This window comes from Cetorhinus maximus, chromosome 21 (assembly GCF_964194155.1).
Source record: "Cetorhinus maximus chromosome 21, sCetMax3.hap1.1, whole genome shotgun sequence".
NCBI lineage: Eukaryota > Metazoa > Chordata > Chondrichthyes > Lamniformes > Cetorhinidae > Cetorhinus > Cetorhinus maximus.
The window spans coordinates 34,653,628-34,673,118 of NC_135899.1; the positions used below are offsets into that span (position 1 = coordinate 34,653,628).

A 19,491-nucleotide genomic window follows, 5' to 3' on the forward strand; every position below is an offset into this window, starting at 1 on the left:
TGATAAACCCATTGATGGAGAAAGTATGCCAGCCCACAGTGACATTGACCAATATATTGTGTACAGGGCTCTTATTGTAGGCTCCTGAGTGTTTCAGTGAATAGGAACACATCATTCTGTTATGACACAGCAGATGGTAAATGCTGAACTGTTCAAATTCCAGAAGGAAACTTGAAACAACTGTCACAACTCATTTTAATTTGTATAAAACTAGATTAAACATTTATTAATAAGAGAAATGATTTTAAATGTCATAGAGTCACAGAGTTATACAGCACAGAAACAGGTCCTTGGGCTCATCATGTCCATGCCAGCCATCAAGCACTTATCTATTCTAATCCCATTCACCAGCACTTGGCCCGTAGCCCTGTATGCTATGGCGTTTCAACTGCTCATCTAAATACTTAAATGTTGTGAGGGTTCCTGCCTCTACCACCCCCTCAGGCAGTGTGTTGCAGACTGCAACATCCCTCTGGGTAAAAAAAATGTCTCCTCAAATCCCCTCTAAACCTCCTGCCCCTTACCTTAAATCTATGCCCCCTGGTTATTGATACCTCCATTAAGGGGAAAAGTTTCTTCATATCTACCCTATCTATACCCCTCATAATTTTGTATACCTCCATCAGGTCACCCCTCAGCCTTCCCTTTTCTAAGGAAAACAACCCTAGCCTAACCAATCTCTCTTCATAGCTGAAATGCTCCAGCCCAGGTAACATCCTGGTGAATCTCCTCTGCATCCTCTCCAGTGCAATCACATCCTTCCTATGGTGTGGCAACCAGAACTGCACATAGTACTCCAGCTGTGGCCTAACTAGCGTTTTATACAGCTCCAATATAACCTCCCTGCTTTTATATTCTATGCGTCAGCTAATAAAGGCAAGTATCCCATATGCCTTCTTAACCATCTTATCTACCTGTGCTGCTGCCTTCAGGGATCTATGGACATATACACCAAGGTCCTCTGATCCTCTGTACTTCCTAGGATCCTACCACTCATTGTGTATTCCCTTGCCGTGTTAGTCCTCCCAAAATGTATCATCTCACACTTCTCAGGATTAAATTCCATTTGCTACTGTTCTTCCCATTATACCAGCCCAACTATATTGTCCTGTAACCTATGGCTTTCCTCATCACTATTTACGACACTACCAATTTTCGTGTCATCTGCAAACTTGCTGATCACTACAAATTACTACTATGACAACCTCAAAATCCCCTAATCAATTTAACTCCCAGTTACACTTTTGTTAAGAAAATAGTAAGACACATAAATTTTAAAAGACCCAGGCAAAGTAACATGATACCTTGAACAAGTGGTTTTCCAAGTGAGTTTTCTTAACTTCAGTCCTTTGAAGACAGCAGCTGGAGGCATAGACGCTGAAAGCTTTTTCACACACTTGTAAGATCTTAAAAATGCCATCCATTCACACTGCCCTTGCTCCTTCTTTATACATATCTTCCTTTTTGAATGCAAAAACCCATTGTTTCACTATGTCTTTAGACTTTAACTCCCTCATAATAAAACCCTCTCATAGCACTAAGTTTTACCAGTAATCTTTGGGAAAAATAAACACTCCGTTTCTAATCTTCACCTGACTAGGTGACACATTTCACCCCTCCTTTGAAAACTGTCTAGTCTGGTTTATTTCAAAATGCAAATATACCCTTGACATCTATGTTTATTTAATTAACATTTCAAACCTAACCTCTCTTCTTAGATCAAAGCACACAGATAGCTGCCTCTAATTCAATTAAATCTCACCCACGCACACACACACGTACCACTATTACTCTATTTTACAATAAACTCCAATAACATTAAGAATTATTATATCTTCTTGACACTCCTGACAAATCAAGTAGTTTGAGTTACACTAAAAAGTGAATTTATTGGGAGTTTAAATCTATACAGAAGTTTGATAAAGCAGCAGGCAAATAATACAATATTCAGCTCACACCAAACTTTGAATCAACCAAAATAACAAAGCATTTGAAAATGTCTCAAGATATTTCGCACACGCACGCATGGACACACACACACACACCAGAAAAAGCTCTCAGAATACTGTAGAACATGTGTATCCATGGTGGTCAGTTTAGTTTTGGAACGGAGGCGACCGAGGTAAATGAGTTTCCCATCTAGATGGTATTTAATAATGACACCAGAAGGCAGTTGATCTTTGATGAGGTGAATAATCACTGTCAGGTAGATTGTAAATAGAATGGGGGCTATCACACAGCCTTGCTTGACACCAGTCTGGATTTTGAAGGCTTCTGTTTCAGATCTCTCACTCAAGACAGTCGCAGTCATGTCATCATGAAGCAATTGCAGGATTGTGATGAAGTTTCTTGGACATCCAAATCATTGGAGCATGATCCACAGAGCCTCACGATTTACTGAGTTAAATGTTTTGATCACTTCGATGAATGTAATGAAGAGTTCCTAGTGTTGTTCTCGACATTTTTCTTGGGTTTGTCTAGCAGCAAAGACCATGTCAGAGGTTCCTCTGGAAGGTCTAAAGCCAAGTCAAAGTTCTAAGTGATGTCTGTATTACTCAATCCATGTGGGGGACTGATGCCTGCTGGATAGATCGTCGACTTGTTTGATCGGTGACGAACATCCACCCAGCACCGAGACATCACAAGGCCCAAAAGTCCAAGAGGAAGAAGATCAATGTCTCAGCCCTAACACAGCCCAACTGAAGAGAGGAATTCCAAGTGCAGCTCACAACCAACCTGGAAAATCTTCACACATCCAACTCAATTCCTGAACAGTGGGATCAAATTAAGTCAGCTGCACTAAACTCCTATGTCCAGATCATTGAGTTCGAGCATCGTCATCACCAGGACTGGCTGGACGAACATGACGTTCAAATATGTGACCTTCTGGAACAAAAGCGATCAGCCTTCATTGCCTGGCAGAACAACCCAAGGCCACAACTCAAGAAGAAGGCAGCATTTCAACAGCTCAAGGTTGACACCCAAATACAAATTCAGAAGATAAAGGACAAGTGATGGGAAGAGAAAGCTCAAAAGATCCAACAATATGCTGATCATCATGACATGCAAAGCTTTTCTGAAGTCATTAGGGTCATCTATAGACCGAAGTCAAATGGATAAAATCCCCTTCGTTCACAGGATGAGGTTTCTCCTCTTTTAAGGGTGACAATGCCATCTGTTAACGCTGGAAAGAACATTTTGAACAACTCCTCAACCATGAATCCACAGTGGCAACTGATACCCTCCAGTCTATCCCCCTGTGCCTATGGTAGAATCCATGGGTGAGTCACCATCGATGGGAGAGCTGCAACAAACAATCAAACAAATGAAAAACAACAAAGCCTGTGGCCCCGATGGTATTCCAGCTGAGGTCTTCAAAGCTGGTGGACTTCTGCACTCATCAAGACTTCATTCACTCATCCTATGGATTTGGGAGGAAAAAGAACTCTCCCCGACTTCAGGAATGTGACAATCTTCAAGAAGGGAGGTAAATCACACTGTGAGAACTATGGAGGTATTTCCGTCTTGTCCTAGCAGAAAAATCCTGGCACACATTCTTCTGAATTGACTGTGAGTAGAAATTAAGAAGTTACATATATTCACACACAGGGTCCTGGCCTTTGGAAGACAAAAAGGAGCATGTACACACATTGCATCTTTTTCAACTAAACAAAAGCTTAGGAGACAGCCATTCCTGGTTCACTCCCCAGGGTTAATGCCTTGACCAGAGTCCCCCGGCCTGGATTAAAATTAAACAAGGCTTAGCAATCAGCAGTCAGTTGTCAGTTACTGGTGCATTCTCCACTTGCCAACCAATTAACGCACGCTTCTCATGCAGTATAAACTGTTGTTCCCTTTGCTATTTGGTATTCTTGCAAATGTCCTGATGAGTGCAAAAGGAAATGCTTTGACCACGTGTCTTTTTTCAGCAATACGGTGAATGTTGCGAGACAATGGAGATTGTCACAGCCGAGACACATCTTGCCCTCCCACTGGCTTCCGAGCTGGGGTCACTGATGAGGAACGGGATTCCTGGCTGGTTCTCCCCCTCCATAGAGCAGAGATGCTAAGGCTAATTGAAGTACCTACATTACTACCCCAGATGATTGTGTTGGTAGATCAGAAGCTGAAGCCTTTCTAACCATTGAGTATCTGATTGCCTTCTTAGCCAGAGTGAGAGTCAGTGAGTGACTTGTACCTGACGTTGCACTGAAAGGATGCTGAGTTTATACAGGAGCTTCTATACATATTGATGTCTTCTTCTGGGGATCTGATCAAAAGGTAAATTAGCCATCTTGAATTGGTTGGACTGATGGTGGGAGAGGTTCGAGACAGACACTGCTGAGGCAGACAATGCTTTGGAACGGCAGCTCCCCTGTGTGAGCACTGGAGGGTAAACAACACAGACAACTATCAGTGTAATGGAAGCAGGTGACCCGGCTCCAAGTCCATGTGGAGACGTCGGTGTAGGGCGAGAGTGGGTGTAGGTGAAACAATCCTGGCACACGTCACACTGGAAGAGTTTGTCTCCCGTGTGGGTTCGCTGATGTTCCAGGAGGTCCGACAACTGTGTGAAGGCTTTATTACAGAACTGACACTGATAGGGTTTCTCCATCTGTGAGTTTGGTGACAAACCAGGAGATGCGCTGTGTGAAATCCTTGTCACACACCTCACACCTGAATTGTTTCTCCCCTGCCTAAGTCCTCTGGTGTCTCTGGAATTTTGAAGATGCACAAAATCTTTATCATAAACTACACATAAGTAGGGTGACAGCCCTGTGTGGATTGTCTAATGTTGCAGGAGGCTCAATAACTGTGTGAAGGCTTTTCCATAAACCTCACAGAAATAGCTTCTCCCTTATGTGAATACGTTGGTGTCTCACCAGCTCCGATGATCGTGCAAAGTCCTTATTACACACCTCACACCTAAAGGGTTTCTCCACTGTATGAATTCTCTGGTGCATCAAAAGCCTCGTGGATGTTGCGAAAGCTTTATCACAAAGCTCGCACTTGAAGGGTTTCTCTCCTGTGTGGATTGTCTGATGTCTCGTGAGGCTCGATAACTGTGTGAAGGCTTTGTCACAAACCTCACAAGTGAACGGTTTCTCCCCTGTGTGAATGCGTTGGTGTACGCGGAGGTTCATTAGCTGCGAGAATGATTTATTGCACACTTCACATGTAAATGGCTTCTCCTCTGTGTGAATGCGTTGGTGTGCATGGAGGTTCATGAACTGAGAGAATGATTTGTCGCACACCTCGCACATGAATGGTTTCTCCCCTGTGTGAATGCGTTGGTGTCTTTGGAGATTCGATGACTGCGAGAAGGATTTGGCACACATCTCACACTTGAATGGTTTCTCCCCTGTGTGAATGTATTGGTGTCTGTGGAGATTTGATGACAGTGAGAATGATTTGTGACACACCTCACACTTGAATGGTTTTTCCCTTGTGTGAATTCTTTGGTGCATCAGGAGTTTGGAGGATTCGGTGAAAGACATCTCACAAACCTCACACCTGAAGGGTTTCTCCCCGGTATGAATCCTTTGGTGTAACAAAAGCTTTGTAGATGTCATGAAAGCTTTATCACAAACCTCACATTTGAAGGGTTTCTCTGCCGTATGGATTCTTTGATGGTCCAGGAGGCTTGAACATCGTGTGAACGCTTTCTCACAAACCTTGCATGAAAACCGCTTCTCCTCTGTGTGAATGCATAGATGTGCATGGAGATTCGATGAATCTGAGAATGATTTCTGACACACCTTGCATGTGAATGGTTTCTCCCCAGTGTGAATGCGCTGGTGTGAACGGAGGTGCCATGTGTCAGACAATGATTTCTGACACACCTCACACTTGAACAGATTATCGCCAGTGTGGATTCGTTGGTGTCTCATGAGTGTCGATAACTGTGTGAAGGCTTGATGACACACATCACATTTGAATGGTTTCTCTTCCATGTGCCTACCCTTGCGGTAACAGTTTTACAAGAGATGCACCTTGCATGTTAGGAGATCTAATGAGCCTGTGGATCCCTCCTCACACACCTCACAGTTAAACAGGCTCTCACTGTAGAAACAAATAACTGGCTTGATGAATGATTGAAGGTCTTACCACACTTGGAGCCCATTCACACTTCTTCCCAGCCTCACCCTGTCCGATCGCCCACAACTAAGCCTTCAGGAAGGTTGGTTCTGATGGAAGGCTTCACAACATTGGCCAGTTTTATATGACTGATATGTCAAAGCTCCCTTGACCTGGTCGATTTCCAGATGATTGTTTCACTGCCCAACCTTCTCTGTGTTAAGCAATGCTGTGAAGGGACTGGATGTCTTCCCACAGTTGTGCAGTTGTTCCTTGGGTAATGGTCAGGATCTATCTGCAGTGTCTATCCTCTCTGTATTCTCTGGTGTAGTATGGTGCAATCCTTCTGTAAAACAGGAAAAGGAAACATGATTTCCTCAAACTCCCTCTCCTCCTTTGCTGAAGGGGCTGACTCCTCAGTTAGAGATTGTTCCACAGTGAGTGCCAGTCTGCTATTCCCCTGTGTGGGATCAGATGCAAGTCCTTTCTTTTTCCTCACTTGACTGTCACACAACCTCTGTTTCCAGCAGGGACTCTGGATCGTGACTAGGAACAGACAATGTGGCTACTTTCTTTCCTCCACACAGGCCCCATCTTCCCAGGCACCGTGAGGGCAATGGAAAAGACAGTCGTGTGGAATGTAAAAGGGGCTATCAATTCACTATGAGCTCATGTCGTGCTGGTGAAGACCAGTTTTATCCTTAGAGCATGTGTTTAATATAAAAAACACTCAGGACAAATTTTAATTCAATGGAGATTTTGAAATTTCTCCCCTTGTTTTCCAAATTATTTGAAGATAATACAATAGACAGGAAGTGCGAGAAGCTAAGGAAAATATTGCTTCAGTGGAGCTGATTGAAGGGTTCTGGTTTATCTTGCGAAATTAGATACACTGCACTCGCTCAGACTGCACATCTCAAATTCAGCTATCAGTCACAGCACTGGGCAAAACTATCAAATCCAAGCCCAGGCTTTTGGGAAAGGCCGAAGCCTTCAGGAAAAATCTTTTAAAAAGGTATTAAAAGACATTTCTATAAATATGTCTACAGGTATGGAGGTGAATTGCTATAATGCTTGATTAACAATCCAAAGATTCTAAATTCAAATCCAACCACGGAAAGTTAGATACTTAGAATTACAGTGCAGAAACAGGCCATTCGGCCCAATTGGTCCACGTTGATGTTTATGCTTCACACAAGTCTCCTCTCACCCCTCTTCAACTCATCCTATCAGCCTATCCTTCTGTTCCTTTCTCCCTCATGTGCTTATCTAGTTTCTCCTTAAAGACATCTATGCTATTCACCTCAATCACTCCATGTTGTGAAACTGAATTTAATAAAATTTGAAATTTGTGGAATAGAATCAAAGTAAAAACATGAAAGCTTTCACGTTCTCCTTCAGGAAAGGGAACCTGCTACAACTGCCTGGTTTGGTCTGCATGTGACTCCAGTCCCACACAACATAGTTGATTCTGAACTGCCCTCTGAAGTGGCCTAGCAAACAATGATAAACAATCACTACAAAGTCCAATAATAATAGGAAAATCAGATAGATCTGGACAATCCTGGCATTGTTTCAAAATAAGATTAAGGTGATCTCAGCCCAGTGAATCCTGCAAAGTCTCTCTTACCTAGGTCTGAAGGCAAGTGCCCAAGTGAGGAGAACTGCCCCACAGACTTGTCAAGTACGGTGATACTCATTGAATTGTATCAATCTGGAAACATCCCAGGCTCCTCTGTCACCATCCATGGGTATATCCCATCTCACTGGCAGGTGGGCAAGTCCTCAATATTGACTCCATGTGGCGTCAGATCAAATAAGTTCAAGGGAAACTCCCGCTCTGCTCCCAGCTGATGAATGCGTAATTCACCATGTTAATCATCACTAAGGAAGTAGACTGAGGACAGAACCCCAAACTGGGTATCCATGAGGTGCATTGAGCTATCGACAGCAGCAGGATTGTATTCCACCACAATCTCACAGCCCAGCACAACCCTCATTCCATGATTATCATCAAACCAGGAGATAGACATGTCAGGAACAGTATTGGATGTACTTTGGAGTCAAGGTTGGAACCAAATGAAAGTACAAAGGGCTACATTCTGACTAAACATTAAGAGTACAAGGTAATAAACAGAGCTAAACAACCCCACAACCAACAGATCACAACAAAGCTCTGCAGTCCAAACACATCTTGAGAACTGTGGATATGTAGTATAGTAACTGGAGAAGGTGGCTCATGAACACTTCCATTCTCAACCATGTTGAAGTCCAGCTCATGCGTGCAACGTACAATGTTAAAGTATCTTCAGCTAAAAATAGTGAGTGGATGATCAAACCCTGCCTTCTCTTGAGGTGCTGGGAGACCCCTCCAAACCCCTCAAATCCTCCCCACTGTCGAGAAGGCTCAAGTCAGGAGTGTGATGGAATATTCACCATTCACATGGATGGGAACATCTACAACACTGAAGAGTCCCGACAGGATCAGGAACACAGCCGGTTCCCTAATCAGAGCCACTACCATTAGACTCAATACCCACTCCCTCCACCACCAGGACACTATCCAGAGACCATACATCACAAGAATCTTCCTTCACCCTGGATATCCAACCCTGAACATCAGTGTGGATATTATGGGATACAATCTGTATAAACTCTGCTCCTTCACTCACTGGATATTCAGTCCTGAAGATTAGTGTGGATATTATGTGATGTAATTATTATAAAATCTGTTCCTTCACTCACCATCTCCTGAGTTGGTTTTCAGTCCCTACAGAAAGTGAAGCAGCTGTGGAAGAGGAGAAAATAAGGCAGAGTGGGTGGGGCTCTCTGATCGACATCTCTCGCAGCCAATTAAGGAAGGAATATATTAAAATCTCGCGCCCCCCCCCCCCCCCCCCCCGGGCAACGAGAACATGTCGATCACTCTGTTCAGCCAATCAGCGAGAAGGGGATGGGGCTTTTCTGACTCATTGCTCCACCTGGTGCTGAGCAGTCACTGTTCTGCGCCTCTCACTCAGCCGAACGACATGAGCACTGCTGGGAGGGGTAAGGCGTCTGGGCGGTGAGGAGCGACAGGATTCAGTAATTGGGAGCAAGGCGCAGTGCCTGATGGGAGTTGTAGTTCTGACGCGCGCAGCGGTGGTTGCCGCCCAGCGTTCGCGAGTTCGAATCTGAGAAAAAAACAAAAAACTGCGGATGCTGGAAAACAAAAACAGAATTACCTGGAAAAACTCAGCAGGTCTGGCAGCATCGGCGGAGAAGAAAAGAGTCGACGTTTCGAGTCCTCATGACCCTTCAACAGAACTGAGTATAGTTAGGAGAGGAGTGAAATATAAGCTGGTTAAGGTGGGGAGGGGAGGTTGTAGGGACAAGCAAGCAGTGATAGGAGCAGATAATCAAAAGATGTCACAGATAAAAGAACAAAGGTGTTGAAGGTGGTGATATTATCTAAGAGAATGTGCTTATTAAGAATGGATGGCAGGACACTCAAGGTACAGCTCTCGTGGGGGTGGGGTGAAATAAGACTAACAGGGCATAAAAGGTATAAATTTAAAAATAATGGAAATAGGTGGGAAAAGAAAAATCTATATAAATTATTGGAAAAAACAAAAGGGAGGGGGAAGAAACGGAAAGGGGGTGGGGATGGGTGGAGGAGGGAGTTCAAGATCTAAAGTTGTTGAACTCAATATTCAGTCCGGAAGGCTGTAAAATGCCTAGTTGGAAAATGAGGTGCTGTTCCTCCAGTTTGCGTTGGGCTTCACTGGAACAATGCAGCCAGCCAAGGACGGATAAAAACAAAACACTACTGCGGATGCTGGAAATCCAAAACAAAAACAGAATTACCTGGAAAAACTCAGCAGGTCTGGCAGCATCGGTGGAGAAGAAGCCAAGGACGGATGTGTGGGCATGAGAGCAGGGTGGAGTGTTACACAGGGAGATTTGGGTCATTCTTGCGGACAGACCGCAGGTTTTATGCAAAGCGGTCGCCCAGTTTGCGTTTGGTCTCTCCAATGTAGAGGAGACCGCATTGGGAGCAACGAATGCAGTAGACTAAGTTGGGGGAAATGCAAGTGAAATGCTGCTTCACTTGAAAGGAGTGTTTTGGCCCTTGGACGGTGAGAAGAGAGGAAGTGAAGGGGCAGGTGTTGCATCTTTTGCGTATGCATGGGAAGGTGCCGTAGGTGGGGGTTGAGGAGTAGGGGGTGATGGAGGAGTGGACCAGGGTGTCCCGGAGGGAACGATCCCTACAGAATGCCGCCGGGGGGGTGAAGGGAAGATGTGTTTGGTGGTGGCATCATGCTGGAGTTGGCGGAAATGGCGGAGGATAATCCTTTGAATGCGGAGGCTGTTGGAGTGATAAGTGAGGACAAGGGGCACCCTATTTTGTTTCTGGGAGGGAGGAGAAGGCGTGAGGGCGGATGCGCAGAAGATGGACTGGACACGGTTGAGGACACTGTCAACGACCGTGGGTGGAAAACCTCGGTTAAGGAAGAAGGAGGACATGTCAGAGGAACTGTTTTTGAAGGTAGCATCATCAGAACAGATGTGACGGAGGCGAAGGAACTGAGAGAATGGGATGGAGTCCTTACAGGAAGCGGGGTGTGAGGAGCTGTAGTGAAGGTAGCTGTGGGAGTCGGTAGGCTTGTAATGGATATTGGTAGACAGTCTATCACCAGAAATTGCCAGGATGGTCTGAGGGCCCTTAGCTTCTTCCTCGAACAGAGGCCCAAACAATCCCCATCCACCACTACTCTCCTCCGTCTGACTGAACTTGTTCTCACACTGAACAATTTCTCCTTTAACTCCTCTCACTTCCTCCAAATAAAAGGTGTGGCTATGGGTACCCGCATGGGCCCCAGCTATGCCTGTCTCTTTATGGGGTATGTGGAACATTCCTTCTTCCAGTCCTACTCCAGCCCCCTCCCACAACTCTTTCACCGGTACATCGATGATTACTTCAGTGCTGCTTCATGCTCTCGTCAGGACCTGGAAAAATTTATTAATTTTGCTTCCAATCTCCACCCCTCCATCATTTTCACATGGTCCATTTCTGACACTTCCCTTCTCTTCCTTGACCTCTCTGTCTCAATTTCTGGTGATAGACTGTCCACCAATATCCATTACAAGCCTACCGACGCCCACAACTACCTCGACTACAGCTCCTCACACCCCGCTTCCTGTAAGGACTCCATCCCATTCTCTCAGTTCCTTCGCCTCTGTCGCATCTGTTCTGATATGCTACCTTCAAAAACAGTTCCTCTGACATGTCCTCCTTCCTTATCCAAGGTTTTCCACCCACGGTCGTTGACAGGGCCCTCAACCATGTCTGGCCCATCTCCCGCGCATCCGCCCTCATGCCTTCTCCTCCCTCCCAGAAACATGATAGGGTCCCCCTTGTCCTCACTTATCACCCCACCAGCCTCCGCATTCAAAGGATCATCCTCCGCCATTTCCGCCAACTCCAGCATGATGCCACCACCAAACACATCTTCCCTTCACCCCCCCCCCTTGGCGGCATTCCGTAGGGATCGTTCCCTCCGGGACACCCTGGTCCACTCCTCCATCACCCCCTACTCCTCAACCCCCACCTACGGCACCTCCCCATGCATACGCAAAAGATGCAACACTTGCCCCTTCACTTCCTCTCTCCTCACCGTCCAAGGGCCCAAACACTCCTTTCAGGTGAAGCAGCATTTCACTTGCATTTCCCCTAACTTAGTCTACTGCATTCGTTGCTCCCAACACGGTCTCCTCTACATTGGAGAGACCAAACGCAAACCGGGCGACCGCTTTGCAGAACACCTGCGGTCTGTCAACAAGAATGACCCAAACCTCCCTGTCGCTTGCCATTTTAACACTCCACCCTGCTCTCTTGCCCACATGTCTGTCCTTGGCTTGCTGCATTGTTCCAGTGAAGCCCAACGCAAACTGGAGGAATAGCACCACATCTTCCGACTAGGCACTTTACAGCCTTCCGGACTGAATATTGAGTTCAACAACTTTAGATCTTGAACTCCCTCCTCCATCCCCACCCCCTTTCCGTTTCTTCCCCCTCCCTTTTGTTTTTTCCAATAATTGATATAGATTTTTCTTTTCCCACCTATTTCCATTATTTTTAAATTTATACCTGTTATGCCCTGTTAGTCTTATTTCACCCCACCCCCACTAGAGCTGTACCTTGAGTATCCTGCCATCCATTCTTAATAAGCACATTCTCTTAGATAATATCACCACCTTCAGCACCTCTTTGATCCTTTTGTCTGTGACATCTTTTGATTATCTGCTCCTATCACTGCTTGCTTGACCCTACAACCACCCCCCCACCACCCCACTTCTCTCCCCCCGCCCCCAACACCTTAAACCAGCTTATATTTCACCCCTCTCCTAATTTTACTCAGTTCTGTTGAAGGGTCATGAGGACTCGAAACGTCAACTCCGCCGATGCTGCCAGACCTGCTGAGTTTTTCCAGGTAATTCTGTTTTTGTTTCGAATCTGAGAAAGCGTGATCCCGAACAGCTGTCACGTGGGCGGGGCTGGAATTGGAGTTGCTGCACCTGTAAATCCCATCCCCTGGTGGCGGGGACCAGGATCGCAGCCGTTTAACCCCCTCTACCCCATCCTTCAACCCCGTCAATTCCCCCTCCCTCAACCCCCAATCCCTCCTTCACCCCCCCATCCTAGACGCCCATCAACATGGTTAAATGGATAACATGGGACTACATTCTACATTGGTTTTCTGTGACTGGTGAGAGACTGTTTTCTCCAGACTGTGGAGTAAAAGTATAAAAGTTTGACTCTCCCAGTTTTGAATCCATCTCCCTTACTGGTGCTGAAGGGCTTGTCCTCCATTTAGCCCCTGCCCCAGTTAAGATTGTAGATCTAAGGTGCTCCGCTCCATGGCCCGGTCCTCAAATCATTTCTCTCCCTCTTGAAGCTGTCTGCTTGCCATTCCATTACTACTAGATTTCTGCTTTGTCTGGTGGTGAGGGGCATTTCTTTCTGACTCGAGGTAAAATGGGACAGATTGTAAGAGACCCTCTGTGAATCTGACATCAGGTCATCAGATGGTTTCACACAAGGGCAGCGTGTGGATGAGAAATAGGTGGGGACTGAGGATAGACCCTTGGTCAGACTCCAGAGCGATGGGGGTGGGAAGATTAACCATTGCAGGAAATTCTCTGGCTACAACTGAAGAGGCGAAAGGGGCTAAGAGATAACAGCCCCACTGACTGGACAACAGAGAAGAATTGGAGGAGGAGGATAGTGTGGTTGGGCATGTCAAAGGCTGTTTCTCTCTCCACAGATGTTGCCTGACCGGAGTATTCCCAGCATTTTCTGAATATATATCAGATTTCCAGTGTTCACAGTATTTTACATTGTATTTGAAGAGCTGGGTGTGGGCACTTTTAGCAAGTGTACTATGGGGTGATTTGATGGAGATTTGAAAATAACAACACTTGTGTTCACGACTTCATGTGGACAAATTATTTCAATTGGATAGGTTGGGGAGGGCCGAGGGTCATATTTACAAGTTGTGAAAGGGTAGAACTACAGATTCATCAATCATTAAAAGTAGCAAGGCAGGTCAACAAGGTCATTAAATAAATCAAACAATAGCACTGGGGTCCATTTTTCAAGGAATAGAATTGAAAAGCAGAGAAGTTATGCTGAACTTGTACAGAGCCTTGGTTAGCCCAAACTTGGAGAGCTGTGCACAGTTCTGATCTCCATAATGAAAAAGGACATAACAGAACTGTAGAAGGTGCAAAAATCCATTCATAAGGATGATATTGAGATTGAGAGAATGTAAATATTAGGAAGGACTGAACAGGCTAACACTCATTTCCTTAGAAAAGAGAAGGCTGAGGGGTGACATAACAAAAATCTTTAATATGATGAATTATAAAATTATGAATTTGGGGGCTAAATGGAGAGAACATGTTTCCACTTCAGAGAATCACAGAATTTTAACGGCGCAGAAGGAGGCCATTCGACCCATCGTGTCTGCACCAGCTCTCCACGTGAACATTATGACCTGACTTTTGCCCGTACCCCTGCACATTGTTTCTATTCAAATAATCATCCAATGCCCTCTTGAATGCCTCGATTGAACCTGCCTCCACCACAATTCCAGGCAGTGCATTCCAGACTCGAACTACTCGTGTGAAAAAGTTTTTTCTCACGTCACATCTGTTTCTTTTCCAAGTCACTTTAAATCTGTACCCTCTCGTTCTTGATCCTTTTACAAGCGGGAACAACTTCTTCCTATCTACTTTGTCCAGCCCCCTCATGATTTTGAACATCTTTATCAAATCTCCTCTTAGCCACCTTCTCTCCAAGAAGAACAGTCCCAACGTCTCCAATCTATCCCCATAACTGAAGTTTCTCATCTTTGGAACCATTCTTGTAAACCTCTTCTGCACTCTCACCAATATGTTCACATCCTTCCTATAATTTGGTGCCCAGAACTGTACACAATACTCCAGCTGAGCTCTAATGAGTGTCTTATCTAAATTCAGCATAACCTGATGAAGAGACATACGGACACGAAACGTTAACTCTGTCTTCCTCTCCACGGATGCTGTCAGATCTGCTGAGTTTTTCCAGCTATTTTTGTTTTTGTTTCAGCATAACCTCCTTGCTCTTGTACTCTATGTCCCTATTAATAAAGGCCAGGATACTATTTGCTTTATTAACTGCTCTCTCCACCTGTTCTGCCACCTTCAATGATCTAGGCACACATACGCCCAGGTCTTTCTGATCCTGCACCCCCTTCAAAATTTCACCCCTTATTTTATATTGTCTGTCCATGTTCTTCCTACCAAAATGCATCACCACACACTTCTCCGCATTGAACTTCATCTGTCACCTATATATCCTTCCACCAACTTGACTATGTCCTTTTGAAGTTCTACATTGTCCTCCTCGTAGTTTACAATGCTCCCAAGCTTTGTCTCATCCGTAAAGTTTGAAATTGTCCCCTGCACACCAAGATCTAGATCACTAATGTATATCAGGAAAACAAGGGTCCCAATACCGACTCCTGGGGAACTCCACTACAAGCCTTCCTCCAGCCCAAAAAATATCCATTGACTCTCTGCTTCCTATTTTTCAGCCAATTTTGTATCCATGTTGCTACTGTCCCTTTTATTCCATGAGCAATAACTTTTCTCACAAATCTGTTGTGTAGCACTGTATCAAATGCCTTTTGAAAGTCCATGTACACCACATCAACAGCATTACCCTCATTGACCTTTTCTGTGACCTCTTTAAAAAAATCCCGCAAGTTAGTTAAACACAATTTCCCCCTTTAGAAATCCATGCTGGCTTTTCCTTACCAACCCATATTTTTCCATGTGATTACTAATCCTATCCCAAATAATTGTTTCTAGAATCTTGCCTACCACTGAAGTCAAATTGACTGGTCTGTAATTGCTGGGCTTATCCTTACAACCTTTTTTGAACAAGGGTGTAATGTTTGCAATTCTCCAGTCCTCTGGCACCTCCCTGAGTCTAGGGTAGACTGAAAAATTATGGCCAGTGCCCCTGCAATTCCTACTCTCACTTCCTTCAATCTCCTTGGATGCATCTCGTCTGGTCCCAGTGCCTTGTCAACTTTAAGTATGACATTCTATTCAACACTTTCTCCTTATCAATTTTAAACCCTTCTAGTGAAGAGTTTCCTCCTCTGTCACCATGACCTGAGTAGCATCTACCTCCTTGGTAAAGACAGACGCAAAGTATTCATTTAATACCACAGCCATAGCCCCTTCGTCCATGTGTAAATTCCCTTCTAGGTCCCTAATCAGCCCTACTCCTTTTACCACCCTTAAACTACTTATATGCCTATAGAAGACTTTGGGATTCCCCTTTATGTTGACTGCCAGTCTTTTCTCATAATCCCTCTTTACTTCTCTAATATGCTTTTTCACCTCCCCTCTGAACCTTTTGTATTCCTCTTGGTTCTCAATTGTATTTTCTACCTGATACCTGTCATAAGCACACTTTTCCTTCTTTACCTGAATTTCTATCTCCTTTTTCATCCAGGGAGCTCTGGATTTGTTTGCCCTACCTTTCCCTTTCGATGGAATATACCTTGACTGTGCTCGAACCAATTCCTTTTTGAAGGTGGCTCATTGTTCAGCTACAGTTTTTCCCGCCAGTCTTTTTTTCCAGTCTATCCGGCCCAGCTCCATTCTTGACCCATTGAAGCTGGCTCTCATCCAGTTAATTATCCTTAATCTGGGTTTCCTATCACCCTTTCCTATCATCATCCTAAAACATACAATACAATGATCACTGTCTCCTAAAATGTTCCCCCACTGACACTTGACTAAGTTCTTCTCACTAGTTGGCGGTCTGTAAACTACACCGAGCAATGTAATTGCACCATTTTTGTTCCTTAGCTCTAGCCAAATTGATTCTGTCCTTGAACCCTCTGGAATATACTCTTTCTCCAGCACTGCAATGCTCATTTTAACCAATTTCCAAGAACCAGGTCCAGAAGTGCATCTTTTCTTGTTGGATTGGACACATACTGCTGTAGAAAATTTTCCTGAACACAATCTAGGAGCTTTTGCCCCTCTCTGCCCTTTACACTACCACTGTCTCAGTCTACATTCAGGTAATTAAAGTCACCCAGCATAACTACTCAAAAATGCTGGCATCTCTCTGCAATTTCCCTGTAGATTTGTTCTTCTACGTTTTTCTCACTAGTTGGCAGTCTGTAGACTATACCGAGCAATGTAATTGCACCATTTTTGTTCCTTAGCTCTAGCCAAATTGATTTTGTCATTGAACCTTCTGGGATATCCTCTTTCTCCAGCACTGCAATGCTCATCTGAACCAATACCTCCACCTTTCCTCCTTTCCTTCCTTTCCTATCTATTCTGAACACCCTGTAGCCAGGAATATTTAACACCCAGTTCTGCTCTTCCTTGAGCCAGGTCTCTGTTATTGCCACATCATCATAATTCTGCATGGCAATCTGTGCTTGTAACTCCCCACTCTTACATTACTCCGTGCATTCACATGCATGCATAGTAAACCCTGATTTAGATTTTGTTACTTTCCCCCTCACCCGGACTCCACCTATTAACTTACTATTTTCTATTCTAATGCTTTCTGTCTCTCCCAGTATTTTGTGCACCCTAGTATTCTTCTCTAATATTCTCTCCTGGTTCCCACACCCCTGCCGAGTTAGTTTAAAGCCCTCCCAACAGCCCTAGAAAAGCTCCCCGTGAGGAACTCAGCCCCGGCTCTGTTCAGGTGCAAACCGTCCAGCTTGTACAAGTGCCATCTTCCCCAGAGCCAGTCCCAGTGTCCCAGGAATCTAAAGCCTTCCTTCCTGCACCATCTTTCCAGCCACGCATTCATCTGCCTTATCTTCCTATTTCTGTACTCACTGGCTCGTGGTACTGAGTGTAATGCGGAGATTACTACATTTGAGATCCTGCTTGCTAATTTTCTACCTAGTTCCCTAAATTCTGATTGCAGGACCACATCCATCTTCCTACCTAAGTCATTGGTACCAATGTGGACCACAGCCTTTCGCTGTTCAGTTGTGTGGGGGAGTCCAAAACTAGGGCCCAGAAACATAAGATGGTCAATAATAAATTCAACAAGGAATTCAGGAGAAACTTCTTTACCAAGAGAATGTGGAACTTGCTACCACAGGGAATGGTTGAGGTAAATAGTTTTGATGTATTTGATGGAAAGCCAGGTATGTACATGAGGGATAAAGAAATAGAGGATCTGCTGATAGGGTGAGATAAAAGGCTGTGTTTGTTGCCAACGATGTGCATGTGTAGTTTTAGTGTTTTACTCCATTCTGTCATTGCGAGTGACAGAGTCAGCAGCGCCTAGGAACAAAGATGATGTTGCTCAAATCATCAGGGTGTGTTTTAGGCAACGTCCTTAATTCCTATTTGAAGTGGATTAGCCAGAGAGCCTGTCACTCATATAGAGGGAGTCGGTTTTCCGGGACCAAGCTCCAGTCAGACTAGGACCTCGGACCTTGGAGTGGGAGTCAGGCATTTATTTATCAGTGGTGAGATTTTGTGGGTGAGAGAGACGTTCAGCATGAGAGATTTTATTTCTGTTGACTCATTTTCCTAATTGTGAAAATGCATTTTAAACCCCCAAGTTTATAACCTGTGCCCTCGCACCAACTTCAATACCAGAAGAATTGTAGTAAAATCATTCACATATTGAACTTTCATTGCTGCTTCTTTAAGTGTGATGTGTAGTACAGCAGCTCTCATTCCACTCAGCTTGTCTGCTTCCATCAGTTCCAGCATGCATTACTCAGAATATTTGTTAATGTAAAATTTTAAGTTTTTTCTTGAAATCATTAACAACCAAATCAGCCCGAGATGCTATAATTCAGACTTTCTGTTTGGTATTTTTTTTCGTCTGCTAGTAGCAAAAGGCAGTTTCTTGAAGCAGAGGATGCTTCCTATGAAATGAAACATGCCCCCTTTACAGGGGCTTCAGAGGATGGACTTATCATTAATGACTTTATAATATGCCATCATAAACATCCTGGGGGGTTACCATTGACCAGAAACTGAACTGGACTAGCCATATAAATGTAGTGGCTACAAGATCAGGTCAGGGGCTAGGAATCCTGCGGCGAGTAACTCACTTCCTGCTCCCCAAAGCTTGTCCAGCATTTGCAAGCCACAAGTCAGCAGTCTGATGGAATACTCTCCACTTGCCTGGATGAGTACAGCTCCAACAACACTCAAGAAGCTTGACACCATCCAGGACAAAGCAGCCCACTTGATTGGCACCCCATACACAAACATTCACTCCCTCCACCACTAACGCACTGTGGCAGCAGTGTGTACCATCTACAAGATGCACTGCAAGGACTCACCAAGGTTCCTTAGACAGCACTTTCCAAATCCACAACCACTACCATCTAGAAGGACAAGGGCAACCGACACATGGGAACACCACCACCTGGAAGTTCCCCTCCAAGTCATACATCAACCTGACTTGGAAATATATCGCCATTCCTTCACTGTCGCTGGGTCAAAATCCTGGAACTCCCTCCCTAACAGCACTGTGGGTGTGCCTACAGCACATGGACAGCTCACGACCACCTTCTCAAAGGCAATTAGGGATGGGCAATAACTGCTGGCCTAGCCTGCAACACCCACATCCCGTTGTTAGGAAATAGAGATAGTTTAATTAAGTTGTATGTGTATTTGGGTGCATTAAGAATCAGGTATATCTTAAAGTTTAAGTTTAATTTATATTTTTTTCTAATTGTGGGTTAAAAGGTGAAACCTGGGATCTAGTTTCAATTTTGAGTGGAGATAGCAGATCTAAAGTACTGTTTGTATACTTGTATTTCCAATGAGCTTTACGACTCCTAAAGAGAAGTTAAAGCAAACACAAGA

The 19,491-nt window shown here is 44.6% G+C and overlaps 1 protein-coding gene across 2 annotated transcripts in view; it reads right to left on the reverse strand.

The window, feature by feature from the left end:
* Nucleotides 1-19,491, reverse strand: part of LOC144695232 (uncharacterized) — an 83,052-nt gene that overhangs the window by 29,465 nt on the left and 34,096 nt on the right. Inside the window, exon 2 of one of the 2 annotated variants that reach the window (XR_013579908.1) lies at nucleotides 6,288-6,424. Coding sequence is in view for 1 of the 2 variants with exons in the window: in XM_078566126.1 (XP_078422252.1) it covers nucleotides 4,839-5,954 (1,116 nt within the window). In the remaining variant the exon portion in view is untranslated. Of the gene's footprint in view, nucleotides 1-265; nucleotides 6,425-19,491 lie in introns of those variants that run through there. The other variant, XM_078566126.1, reaches the window with a different exon arrangement.